This window comes from Heteronotia binoei, chromosome 5 (assembly GCF_032191835.1).
Source record: "Heteronotia binoei isolate CCM8104 ecotype False Entrance Well chromosome 5, APGP_CSIRO_Hbin_v1, whole genome shotgun sequence".
Taxonomy (NCBI): domain Eukaryota; kingdom Metazoa; phylum Chordata; class Lepidosauria; order Squamata; family Gekkonidae; genus Heteronotia; species Heteronotia binoei.
In genome coordinates, this window is record NC_083227.1 from 15,857,622 (window position 1) to 15,870,694 (window position 13,073).

Below are 13,073 nucleotides of genomic sequence, written 5' to 3' on the forward strand. Positions count from 1 at the left end.
CCCTCAGAAGATGAAAACAAAGCTCCTGTACAAGGCTGAGAGGTGATATGATCACCATCAAGTACTCGAAGGGCTCTCATATAGAGGAGAGTGTGGAATTGTTTTCTGTGGCCCCAGAAGGTAGGACCAGAACCAATGGGTTGAAATTAAATCAAAAGAGTTTCCGGCCCAACATTAGGAAGAACTTCCTGACCGTTAGAGCGGTTCCTCAGCGGAACAGGCTTCCTCAGGAGGTGGTGGGCTCTCCTTCCTTGGAGGTCTTTAAGCAGAGGCTATATGGGCATCTGACAGCAAAGAAGATCCTGTGAATTTAGGGGGAGGTGTTTGTGAGTTTCCCACATTGTGCAGGGGGTTGGACTAGATGACCCTGGAGGTCCCTTCCAACTCTATGATTCTATGAAAATAGATGTAATTCCAGAGGTCATGACTCTGGCTGTTGATTTACTAACTTCTTGGGCCAAACCAACATGCCATAAATGTTATAGAACACCAAGAGCCAAGCAAGAAATAGGATCAAGTGTAAGAGATCGATGTCATCCACAAGACTAAGAGTGAAAAAAATAAGCAAGGTCAAAATGATGGTTTGTAGGCAAAGACTAATGTCAAGCATTTCAGATGAAGCCGCCAGCAAAAGTCAGACCCACAAGACTGTTTTGGAAGTGTTAGGAGGACTCCGCCTTCAAATCACAGCAACTCCTTAGTATTAAATCCTTAATGTGAGGTTTGATTTCTTTAAAAAGAGCAGCCAAAAAAGTCACTTTGAAACAACGAATGTGCTGTGTGTTTGGAATTATCGACAATACAGGCTGTGGTTTTGTAGTTAAGAACGACACTGGCCATTTGACAGAACTCACAGGATAGTCGGAATATTGTCAGTTTTCAAGACCAAGAAACCTGGTCAGTCTGATCAGATAGAATCACAGAATCATAGAGTTGGAAGGGACCTCCTGGGTCATCTAGTTTAAATTCATCTATCATTTAAGGTTAAATAGACATTTTAATTTATTTATATTTCCTTCATCATTACTATATTTAGGTCAATTTATTCGTAAGGTCATTGTGCCGTCCGTGGGCATCTCCGTTTGCATTGTCAAGCGTTTGTTTTATGTTTGAACGATTATAATCTGCTCGTTTAGATATATGGTAAAGTATTGGAAATTTTCTTCTTGGGTTGGTTCGTAATCCAGGGGATTCTGGGAACAGGTGGCATTCTGGGAAACGGGGACAACTTCTGAACCTAGAGCAGGGAGCATCAAGTGATTATCTGCAGGATCCTTTTTCCAGCCCCCCGAATGTACCCTTTGATGTGAAATTAGATTGGTTTTTTTATTAAAGCTCTTCCCACACTCCAAGCACTGGAATGACTTCTCTCCTGTGTGGATTCTTCGATGGGATGTCAGGTTATGGCTCCAGCTGAAGCTTTTCCCGCACTGCAAGCATTTGAACGGCTTCTCCCCAGTGTGCGTCCTTTGGTGCGAAGTGAGGCTCGAACTCCGACTGAAGCTCTTCCCGCACTCCAGGCATTTGTACGGCTTCTCCCCAGTATGGATCCTTTGATGGGAAGTCAGGTGTGCATTCTGGTGGAAGCTCTTCCCGCATTCGGAACAGGTGTAGGGTTTCTCCCCCGTGTGGATTCTTTCATGGGAATTAAGATCTCTCCTCTGAGAAAAACTCTTTCCACACTCGGAGCAACTATATGGTTTCTCCCCTGTGTGGATTCTTTGATGAGATGTCAGGTTATGACTCCAGCTGAAGCTCTTCCCACACTGCAAGCATTTAAACGGCTTCTCCCCCGAGTGCGTTTTTAAATGAGAAGTCAGGCATTCATTCTGAATGAAGCTCTTCCCACACTGCAAGCATCTGAAGGGCTTCTCCCCTGTGTGGACTCTTTGATGGGTAATTAGTTTTGCCCTCTGTCGGAAGCTCTTCCCACACTCCAGGCATTTAAATGGTTTCTCCCCGGTGTGAATTTTCCAGTGAGCCTTGAGGCTAGACTTCCAACTCAAACTTTTCCCACATACGAGGCATTTTCTTTTCCGCTTTCCTTTCTCCATTTTTTCTTCAATGGGGATTTCATAGACTTCAACACCCTGAGACGTTACAGATTTATTCCTCCGTCTCCGCACTTGGCCTTCGGTTTTCCTTTGCTGTTGGTCTGCCTCTTTATAGGAGTCTTTCCCCCTTGGCAGCCCTTCTGGTTCAGTCTCCCTTTCGCTCTCCCATTCATTACCTGCTAGAATAAATGGAGGGGCGGGGGCAGAAAGATAACAGGTTGACACAAATGTAGACACACAACAGTGGACTAAAAGCAGATACAACCATTGGGGGGGGGGTCTTCCATCCTCCTTCCTGGAGAGGAGGCGGCTGAGAGGTGATATGATCACCATCTTCAAATACTTGAAGGGCTGTCATCTAGCGGATGGTGCAGGAACGTTTTCAATGGCCCCAGAAGGTCGGACCGGAACCAATAGGTTGAAATTAAACCAGAAGAGTTTCTGGCTCAACATGAGGAAGAACTTCCTGACCGTTAGAGCGGTTCCTCAGTGGAACGGGCTTCCTCGGGAGGTGGTGGGCTCTCCTTCCTTGGAAGTTTTTAAACAGAGGCTAGATGGCCTTCTGACAGCAATGAGGATCTTGTGAATTTAGGGGGAGGGGTTTGTGAAGTTCCTGCATTGTGCAGGGGGTTGGACTAGATGAGCCTGGGGGGGGGACCCTTCCAACTCTATGATCCAATGATTCCCTCTTCTCAAAGGAATGGATTTATTCCTTTTTTCCTCTTTGTTATTTGCTTTCATCAACTCACAGAAAGGGAGCAGCTTACCCAGAGAGGCCACCAGTCCGTAATTCTCCTCCATGACTTCCTTGTGCAGGGTCCTTTGGCCTGGATCCAGCGCAGCCCATTCTTCTTCAGTGAAACACACAGCCACATCCTCAAAGGTTACCGGCCCCTGAAAGAAGGAACATTTGGCTTTCATAATAACACTCTTTCCCCCCCTTTGAAGCACAATCTGAGAGCAGAGCCCACGGAGAGTGACCGGTTTCAAGATTTAGCCCTTCACAAAAAGCATCCAGAACCATCCAAGTGGTCCCTTTGGGTCCAGGAAGATGTGGGGCAGAGGGAAGCTGCAGCCAGACTACCGCTTTCAGGATATCCTCCCTTACCTGGCCCAAATGTGTAGAAACGTGTTCCATTTCACCACAAGGAAAAGACGATCTAACGGATGCTGCCGGAAACAATTCATTATGACCTGTGAATGACACAAGCGTGTTGGGAAGAACTTTTCACGTACAGTTGAAATTTCAGATCATTGTGCGGGGGGGGGGGGGGTGAAAATGGCACACGGGCTGAATGAATTTTTGTCCAAGTGCCAATTGGGATAGTTCAGAGAGCTGATGTTACGTTGGAACCAGAGCTGGCAGCACAGCTCCACCCCTGCCACCGGACCTGCTGCCTACTCGCGAGTATCCTTACTAGTATGTGGCAGGAGTGGGGCTACTTGCGAGCAGGCGGCAGGCAAGGGGCTACTTGCTGGAAGGGGTGGCCGTGGGGGGGAGAGTCAGGCAGCAGAGGCAAGGAGGAGCGGCAGCAATCAGGGCTGGGAGGGCGGGAAAGGAGGCAGGGAGAAGCGGAGGCGACTGGGGCTAGGAGGAAGGGGAAGGAGGCCAGGAGAAGTGGCAGTGATCAGGGCTGGGAGGGAGGGGAAGAGGCGAGGAGAAGCAGCAGCGATCAGAGCTGGGAGGGCGGGAAAGGAGGTAGGGAGAAGCGGTGGCGATTGGGGCTGGGAGGGCAGGAAAGGATGCGGGGAGAAGCGGCAGCAAGGCAGTGGAGAAAGGCAGCGGTTATCAGGGTGGGGAGGGAAAGATTTTTTAAAAACAAAAACGTGGGGGCACCCAATTTGGCACCCCTGCAGGGCCAGCACCCTAGGCAAGCACCTAGTTTGCCTAGTGGAAGAGCCAGCCCCGGTTGGAACAAATTTTTTATGTTCCACCATTAAAAGGCATGACCGTCCTGCTCTTCATGGAAGCAATATAGTTTGCCCTTTCCCACTGTAGAAAAATTTCAACAAGCAGAGGACTTGTGAAGACTCAAGATGGGGTGGGGGGAAGCACTATCATTTTCACTTCATATCCCCTTTCATAAGAAGAGCCCTGATGGATCAAACCAACAGGCCATCTAATCCAGCATCCTGCCTCCCACAGTCGCCAACCGGTTCCTTTTGAGGGCCAACAACAAGGCACAGAGGCCGAGACCTCCATAAGAACATCAGAAGAGCCCTGCTGGATCAGACCAATAGTCCATCTAGTTCAGGGGCCAACCAGTTCTTCTGGATGGCCAACAACAGGGTAGAGAGGCTGAGGCCTTCCCTTGATGTTGACTCCGGCATCTGAGATTCAGAGGCTTAGTGCCTCTAAATGTGGAGGATCCTCTCAGCCAATCGCTAGTAACCATTGATAGATTTCTCCTCCATAAATCTATCCAGTCCCCTTTTAAAGCTGTTGATTCCTGTGGCCATTACTCCATCCTCTGGCAGCGCATTCCCCATTTGAATCCCTCCCTGTGTAAAGTACTATTTCCTGTTGTCCATCCTGAACCTACTGCCCATCAGCTTCATTGGATGCCCTTGAGTTCTAGTCTTTTGGGAGAGGGAGAAGATATTGTCAGCTCTTTTCACCCCATGCCTAATTTTATAAACCTCTCTCATCTCTCCCCCCTGCCCACCTTAGTTTTCTATTTTCTAAATGGAAAAATCCCAGAGTCTTCAGCCTTTCCTTATATTAAACAGGTCGGGGGGAAATAAATAATGCATCAACCATCTGCTGTAACCTTGCACGATGTACAATACCCTACAGCATTTCACTTGATGTGGATTTTGTAGTGGGAATTTTAACTCCCAGTTTCCCTCGCTTTGCAGTCTGCAAGCTCTCTGCTTAAAATAAAGATCCTGCAACCGAAATATTCAGTTCCCAGCAATGTTCCCTCTAAGCTGCCGAGTCTTGTGAGCAAAAATTCTACTTTGTGAGCTACTGGCATTCAAGTTGTGAGCTACTGCGTAAATTAGTGTGCTCAGGGGTCATCCTCCCTGAGCTAAGACAAAAATGTGTGAGCTGGAAGCTAAAAATCTGTGAGCTAGCTCATGCAAACTCAACTTAGAGGGAACACTGGTTACCAGAGGTTGGAAAGCAGAATCTCAGCCACACAAAAAACACAAGAGAACATAAAAAGGAAACAAACAGATTTCAGGGATATATAGAAGGCAGGGAACGAGCTGAAATTTCTCTCATCAGCCCTTACCCATTGATGCCTCTCCTGAGTTCCTCGTCTGTTGGATCCCCATCTGCAGCAGTTTCTGCCTGGTAACCCCCGGATCCTTCTCCACTTCTGGGAAGCTACTGGTCTTTTCCAATAGCCCCAGCATCTGAAAGAGAAGTGTGGATCCCCAACAGGGAAAAAGAAGAGAAATTTAAAAAGAAACACGGCAGGCAAAAGTGTCAGGGTTCTCCCTTTAGACCAAGGGTGGCCAAAGTTGCTTAACATAAGAGCCACACAGAATAAACATCAGATGTTTGAGAGCCAGAAGGAAGGAAGGAAGGAGGAGGAGAAGGAGAAGATGATGATATTGGATTTATATCCCGCCCTCCACTCCGAATCTCAGAGCAGCTCACAATCTCCTTTATCTTCCTCCCCCCCAAAACAGACACCCTGTGAGGTACGTGGTGCTGAGAGAGCTCTTACAGTAGCTGCGCTTTCAAGGACAACCTCTGCCAGAGCTATGGCTGACCCAAGGCCATTCCAGCAGGTGCAAGTGAAAGAGTGGCGAATCAAACCTGGTTCTCCAAGATAAGAGTCCACACGCTACACCAGGGGTGGCCAAAGGTAGCTCTCCAGATGTTTTTTGCCCACAACTCCCATCAGCCCCAGCCATTGGCTGTGCTGGCTGGGGCTGATCGGAGTTGTAGGAGATGTGGAAAGAAAGCAACTTTAAATGCATTTTCCAAGCTGCCGGCTGGCTTGGTTTGGAGAAGTGATTTAAAGAGAGAAATGCCTTCCCTAAGCCAGCCGATGGAACAGTGGGTTCTTTAAGAGCCACAAAATATGTGCAAAAGAGCCACTTGTGGCTCCCAAGCTACAGTTTGGCCACCCTTGCATTAGCCTTCAGCCTGGTGAAAGAGTGCGACCATTATTTTTATGCACATTATTTAAAAAAATCAACAATCTGTATCACTGTTGAAGACTGTTATATTTTTTCTCCCCTCCTCCACCTCTTGGAATCACTAGAATAAGTCAGTCTTACCTGCTGCTCCTGATTCTTCTGCTCTACCTCGCTAAGGAGGAAGCCTTCGGCCAAGGCCACCGCCTGCGAACTGGTCTCCGGTCCACATTCCCTCACCCAGCTCTGCATCTCCGGGGGCAGGACAGCCAGGAACTGCTCCAGGATCACCAGGTCCAGCATCAACTTCTTGCTGTGCCTCTCTGGCTTCAGCCACCGACTGCAAAGATGGTGGAGTTGGCTGCAGACCTCTCGGGGCCCCTGGGCATCGTTGTAGCAGAAACGCCTGAATTGCTGGCACTGGACATCTGAACTAGTGGCATCTTTAGCCTGGATTTTTCGCTCTGGTCCTTCCCAGAATTCCCTTCTACTTCCACCATGAAAGCCAAGACGACCTTTCCATGATTTGGAGCTGGATGAGTCCCCCTCTTCCATTGTCTGTCCTTGCCCCGAGAGACCAATCAAATAAGCCAAAGGATCAACTTCTTTTTCTTCTATCAAGTTCTTTCTCAAGCCAAAAAGGGTGCCTCAACTGGTCGAACTCTGATTTCCTGCAAAAACAAACATCCGTGCTGTTCTCTGTGCAACTTCACTACATCCTGGAGACCTTGGGACAAGCACAGCGTGATCCTATTAGAGACTGAGGCACCTTCTGCTAAATATGAGAATTTGTACCAATACGGGAATTTGTACTAATCTGGAGCTTCTTCTCTGAAGGGGCTCCTTACCTGTAACTTATTTATTTCTGGGATAAGAAACCTTTACTGGACTTTTGCTATTTTCTACTGCTCCGGACAGACCAGCATAGCTAACCCATCTTGATCTACCCTTATGGGTTCAAGTAATTGCTCTCCTTTAAGTATCTCTGGAGGAAAAGGAGGAGGAGGATGACAACAACATTGGATTTATACCCTGCTCTTCACTACCCAAAGGAGTCTCAGAGCAGCTTACAAATCTCCTTTCCCTTCCCCTACCCCGTGAGGCAGATGGGGCTGAGAGAGCTCTCCAAGAACTGCTCTTGAGCAGAACAACCTTGAGAGAACTCATGGCTGACCCAAGGTCACATCAGCAGGTGTATGTGGAGGAGTGGGGAATCAAACCCTGTTCTCTCATATAACAGTCTGCACACTTAACCACTACACCAAGCTGGCTCTCATCTCAAGAGTGATGGACAGTGGCGGACTGGCCAGTGTGTCAGCTTGCTCAATGGCAAGTGGGGCCCCTTAAACATTAGACAATATGTTAAAAATGTTAATGACCTTTGAGTAGCTTGAAAATATAATAGAAGTTCCAGTATTACTACTGTAATACAACTAAATTTATGTTGTATTTAGGGTTGCCAGCCTCCAGGTGGGTTACACAACAAAAAATGCAAGCTAGTGACCAATTTACTAAGAAGTATATAGAAATCAGTCCAAATGTCCAAAACATGTATATTCAAGTCCCAAAGTAGTGTGGTGACAAGCCAGTTGATTAAGTACCTGTTTCTTTCCAGTCTTCATCAGACCTGGGACCAATATTGATTCAATTATATAGATTCTTCACAGAATTTTTGAAAAAAGAGGGACGCAGAGCGACTCCAGCAGCAATTTCACATCGGCTACAGCTCAGTAAACTAAATTTATGTTGTATTTAGGGTTGCCAGACTCCAGGTGGGGCCTGGGGATCTCCCGCTTTTACAACTGATCTCCATCTGGCAGAGATCAGCTCCCCTGGAGAAAATGTGATCTGTATTTACATTTAATATCTACTGTACACTGCCAGTAATATGTACAATATATGTACACTGTAATTACTAAAAATATATATTTATTTCACAACAGTTTTAATTGTACCTTTTTCCACTTATGTATTTTTTACAAAAAATTATTTATTTCTTACAAAAATTAAATGATAGCTGTGGGCCCCCTATGTCTCCTGGCAACCAATATTTTCAGACCCAGTCCACCACTGGTGATGGATGTATGGTATAATGCAGGGGTGGCCAACGGTAGCTCTCCAGATTTTTTTTGCCTACAACTCCCATCAGCCCCAGCCAGCATGGCCGATGGCTGGGGTTGATGGGAGTTGTAGGCAAAAAACATCTGGAGAGCTACCGTTGGCCACCCCTGGTAATGCTTTGTTGCCTTTGTTTATGTTATGAAAGCAGTTATTATGCTTTAATAAAAAGCTAAGAATCTGAGCAGAGATTCAGTGATGGTATTTATGTGTACACTCTACCCAGATCAAATCTGTAGCATTACTGAGGTGTATCTCAGGCTAGGTGGCTCAGTGGTAGAGCATCTGCTTTGGAAGCAGAAGGTCCCAGGTTCAATCCCTGGCATCTCCAAAAAAGGGTCCAGGCAAAGAGGTGTGAAAAACCTCAGCTTGAGACCCTGGAGAGCCGCTGCCAGTCTGAGAAGACAATACTGACTTTGATGCACCAAGGGTCTGATTCAGTATAAGGCAGCTTCATATGTTCATATGTAGGTGTACCTCTGGCTAGGTGTTTCATTATCTGGTATCGTAAAACAAAGGCACTGCTGTTGAAGACGCAGCTGCGCTGGGCAGGGCATATTTCTAGGATGGAAAACCACCGCCTTCCCAAGATTGCCCTGTATGGCGAACTCTCCACCGGCCATCGAAATAGAGGGGCACCAAAGAAGAGGTACAAGGACTCCTTGAAGAAATCCCTTGGCACCTGTCGCATCAACCATCACCAGTGGTCTGACCTAGCCTCAGATCGCAAAGCATGGAGGCACACCATCCACCAGGCTGTCTCTTCTTTTGAGAACGCACGCATAGCTGGTCTTGAGGACAAAAGGAGATTGAGGAAGAATCGCACTGCTACAGCACCAACCCTAAATCAGACTTTTCCCTGCAGCCACTGTGGCCGGACCTGCCTGTCCCGCATTGGTCTTGTCAGCCACCAGCGAGCCTGCAGCAGACGTGGACTATTGCACCCTTCTTAAATCTTCGTTCGCGAAGCCAAGCCGAAAGAGATGTAGGTGTACCTCTGGCTAGGTGTTTCATTATCTGGTATCGTAAAACAAATTAGCCACCTATAATTTCTTAAGTACACACCTGTATCTGAATCAGGCCTGACCAGAGTCACCCAGAACAAAAGAAACCTATTATGTGGTTTTTGTGAAGTTCCTGCACTGTGCGGGGGGTTGGACTAGTAGCAATTGGTAGCAATTTCATTGAACGCCCACGAGTTCTTGTATTGTGAGAAAGGGAGAAAAGGACTTCTTTCTCTAAAAGCGATTCTACAGAAGTCAGAAATGAGTTTGAAGAAGCTGCTGTAAATCTTGTGCCATTGAACGGGTCTTTGCACAGAGAGGAGCAGAGAGGGTCTCTTCGCGTGGGGAGGCGTCTCCTATAGCAACCCCAAGGCGGGGGTCCATTGCAGAGGACTCCGGTTTTGGTGCAGGGCCTGGAAACGGGGAGGGGGGCTGTATTTTCCCACCCACCCCCAAGTTTTGCATTCATTGGCTGGACACACACACACACCCTCCCCATTTGTACTTTGCATCCCCCTTTCGCTCAAAGGCAATGGGGACTCACCAGATCCCAGAAGGGGCCGGATCCTGCGCGTGCATGGAATCAACAAAAGCCCCTTGCCCGCAGACGGAGGCGGGGCAGGAAGCGGGTCTTTCCCCGTCCACAAACCCTCTTTCCTTTTTTTGGTCTGTCTAGGAAAGCGGGCTCGCCTCCTTTTTTAACCCTTCCAATGTGAATCGGAGCGGAAAGGAAGCGCCCCAGGCACGGCTAAGACGTTTACACCGCAAGGCTCACTCCGGATTCGGTCGTCAGAAGCGGATTCCACAGTTGAGCGGCCCCTTTCTCTCGCAAGAAGCGCCTGTGTTTTCAGTAGATCCCAGGGTTGCCAGGCTCCAGGTGGGGCCTGGAGATCTCCCGGAATAACAGCTGAGCCCCAGACTCCAGAGATTGGGACCCCTTGGAGAAAATGACTCCTCCAGAGGATGGGGTCTGTGGTATTACGCCCCGCGGAGGTCCCTCCCACTACCCACTCCAGGCTCCACCCTAGGGTTGCCAAGTCCAATTCAAGAAATATCTGGGGACTTTGGGGGTGGAGCCAGGAGACTTTGGGGGTGGAGCCAGGAGTCATTAGGGGTGGAGCCAAGATCAAGGCTGTGACAAGCATAATTGAACTCCAAAGGGAGTTCTGGCCATCACATTTAAAGGGACAGCACACCTTTTCAATGCCTTCCTTCCATAGGAAATAATGAAGGATAGGGGCACCTTCTTTTGGGGCTCATAGAATTGGACCCCCTGGTTCAATCTTTTTGAAACTTGGGGGGTATTTTGGGGAGAGGCACTAGATGTTATACTGAAAATTTGGTGCCTCTACCTCAAAAAACAGCCCCCCCCCGAGCCCCAGATACCTGTGGATCAATTCTCCATGATTTTCTATGGGAATAAATCTCCATAGGGAATAACAGAGTTCCCAGCAGACATTTCCCTCCCCTCCCCCCGCTTTCTGACGACCCTGAAGCGGGGGGAGGGCCTCCAAACCAGGGGATCCCCTGCCCCCACCTGGGGATTGGCAACCCTACTCCACCCCCCCCCCCCCAAAAAAGCTCCAGAGATTTTCCAACCTAAATTTTCCAAAATAAAGGTTTTCCAAAATAAATCCTCCAAGAGCTTTATGGTCGGGGGCCTGCCTATCTACGGGACTGCCTTTCTCCGTATGTTCCCCAGAGAGCACTGTGCTCAGGGACTCAAAATCTACTGTCCATCCCTGGACCAAAGGAGACCAGGCTATGCTCCACAAGGGCTAGGGCCTTCTTGGTGGCAGCACCAGAAATGTGAAATGCCCTCCCGGAGGCCGTACGGGCCCTGCGGGATCTCTCTACCTTCTGCAGGGCCTGCAAAACAGAACTGTTCCGACAGGCCTTTTAACATCTGAGCCGGAAGAGGGCTGCCACCCTACATCTCTAAAGGGCTACGATTACTATACGATTACCGTCAGGAAAAATAACCCGCCTATACCGAAGACAGCATCGTAGAATGTTTTAGCATGTTTTAATTGTAATTGTATTTTATTGGTTTTTCAAACTGTCAATGTAAGTGTATGAATTGACCGTTAGCCTCCCTGAGTCCGCTTGCAGAGAGGTAGGGTTGCCAAGTCCAATTCAAGAAATATCTGGGGACTTTGGGGGTGGAGCCTGGAGACTTTGGGGATGGAGCCAGGAGATATTAGGGGTGGAGCCAAGATCAAGGCTGTGACAAGCATAATTGAACTCCAAAGGGAGTTCTGGCCATCACATTTAAAGGGATGGCACACCTTTTCAATGCCTTCCTGCCATAGGAAATAATGAAGGATAGGGGCACCTTCTTTTGGGGCTCATAGAATTGGACCCCCTGGTCCAATCTTTTTGGAACTTGGTGGATATTTTGGGGAGAGACACTAGATGCTATACTGAAAATTTGGTGCCTCTACCTCAAAAAACAGCCCCCCCCCCAGAGCCCCAGATACCTGCAGATCAATTCTCCATGATTTTCTATGGGAATAAATCTCCATAGGGAATAATAGAATTCCCAGCAGACATTTCCCTTCCCTTCCCCCGCTTTCTGATGACCCTGAAGCGGGGGGAGGGTCTCCAAACCGGGGGATCCCCTGCCCCCACCTGGGGATTGGCAACCCTACAGAGAGGGTGGGATAGAAATTTAAGGTAAATAAATAAATAAATAACCTAGACCCGGCGGGCCTTGCAACAGCGGCAAAATGCCAGCATATGAGGGTTTTCCCCAGTTTGATGCTGCCATGATGCAATTTGCTTGCTGGATTCCTGCCTGGAATGGGGGGTGAAGAATAGAATACAATTTGAGAGATTCAATATTGATTCAATGATATAGATTCTTTACATAATTTTTTAAAAAAGGGGACGCAGGGCGTCTCCAACAGCAATTTCACATCGTCTACAGCTCAGTATGAGGCTTCTTGCGCAAGAAGCCTCATACTGAGCTGTAGACGATGTGAAATTGCTGCTGGAGACGCTCTGCGTCCCCTTTTTTAAAAATTATGTAAAGAATCTATATAGTTGGTCCTGGGTCTGATGAAGACTGGAAAGAAACAAGTACTTAATCGATTGGCTTGTTCACCACACTACTTTGGGACTTGAATGTACATGTTTTGGACATTTGGACCGGTTTCTATATATTTCTTAGTAAATTGATCACTAGCTTGTATTTTTTACTGTGGAATGGGCGGTGGGCAGCTATTTCTCCTGTCCCTTGGTTATACAACAGGAATAATTTGTGTCACATTTTTGTGCCTGCATCCCACCTGGTTATTTGGCTTGGTAGCTGGCATTCAGAGGTATGCTGAGGCCTCGTTTTGGGCAAAAGCTCACAGGAAAAGAGCTCCAGAACCTCTGCACTGCAATCAGAGGGTTGCGTGTTTAATCCCCACTTCCCACTGACTTCCAAAAGAGCCAAAAGAGAGTGTTAAAGCTGCAGTACTGCAGTCGGAGCCCTCTACTCACAACCCAAGTTCGATCCCCAGCGGAAGCTGGGTTTTCAGGTAGCCGGCTCCATGTTGACTCAGCCTTCCATCCTTCCGAGGTCGGTAAAATGAGTACCCAGCTTGCTGGGGGGAAAGCGTAGATGATTGGGGAAGGCAATGGCAAACCACCCCGTAAAAAGTCTGCTGTGAAAACGTTATGAAAGCAACGTCACCCCAGAGTCGGAAATGACTGATGCTTGCACAGGGGACTACCTTTTTTATGCAATGATGAGGCGAGGTGGTAGTGAAGATAGCTCTTTCATTGAATACAGCATGGTTTAGCACTGCCTTAG

At 47.9% G+C, this 13,073-nt stretch overlaps 2 protein-coding genes and 1 non-coding gene across 3 annotated transcripts; 1 reads left to right on the plus strand and 2 right to left on the minus strand.

The window, feature by feature from the left end:
- Positions 1-984: 984 nt before the first annotated feature.
- Positions 985-2,963, minus strand: LOC132571116 (gastrula zinc finger protein XlCGF8.2DB-like). The gene is made up of 2 exons (XM_060237799.1): positions 2,822-2,963; positions 985-2,233 (listed from the first exon to the last, which is right to left on the minus strand). The coding sequence occupies exons 1-2, from the start codon at positions 2,853-2,855 to the stop codon at positions 1,104-1,106; spliced, it is 1,164 nt and encodes a 387-aa protein (XP_060093782.1). The 5' UTR covers positions 2,856-2,963; the 3' UTR covers positions 985-1,103.
- Positions 2,932-9,941, minus strand: LOC132571748 (zinc finger and SCAN domain-containing protein 23-like). The gene is made up of 5 exons (XM_060238543.1): positions 9,816-9,941; positions 6,294-6,876; positions 5,294-5,417; positions 3,163-3,248; positions 2,932-2,994 (listed from the first exon to the last, which is right to left on the minus strand). The coding sequence occupies exons 2-5, from the start codon at positions 6,702-6,704 to the stop codon at positions 2,932-2,934; spliced, it is 684 nt and encodes a 227-aa protein (XP_060094526.1). The 5' UTR covers positions 6,705-6,876; positions 9,816-9,941.
- On the plus strand, positions 8,532-8,598 carry TRNAP-UGG (transfer RNA proline (anticodon UGG)). Its single transcript has one exon. It is a non-coding gene; the product is annotated as a tRNA-Pro (tRNA).
- Positions 9,942-13,073: the final 3,132 nt, after the last annotated feature.

Bases quoted from the DNA above. Each gene is read 5' to 3' on its own strand.
- LOC132571116 (XM_060237799.1), bottom strand. From the start codon at position 2,855: ATGGAGGAGAATTACGGACTGGTGGCCTCTCTGG. The intron at 2,234-2,821 runs GTAAGCTGCTCC...CATTTATTCTAG, and splicing joins CGGACTGGTGGCCTCTCTGG to CAGGTAATGAATGGGAGAGC.
- LOC132571748 (XM_060238543.1), bottom strand. From the start codon at position 6,704: ATGGAAGAGGGGGACTCATCCAGCTCCAAATCATGGAAAGGTCGTCTT. The intron at 5,418-6,293 runs GTAAGACTGACT...CTTCTCTTTCAG, and splicing joins AGAAGAATCAGGAGCAGCAG to ATGCTGGGGCTATTGGAAAA. The intron at 2,995-3,162 runs GTAAGGGAGGAT...TGTGCTTCAAAG, and splicing joins TTTCTACACATTTGGGCCAG to GGGGGGAAAGAGTGTTATTA.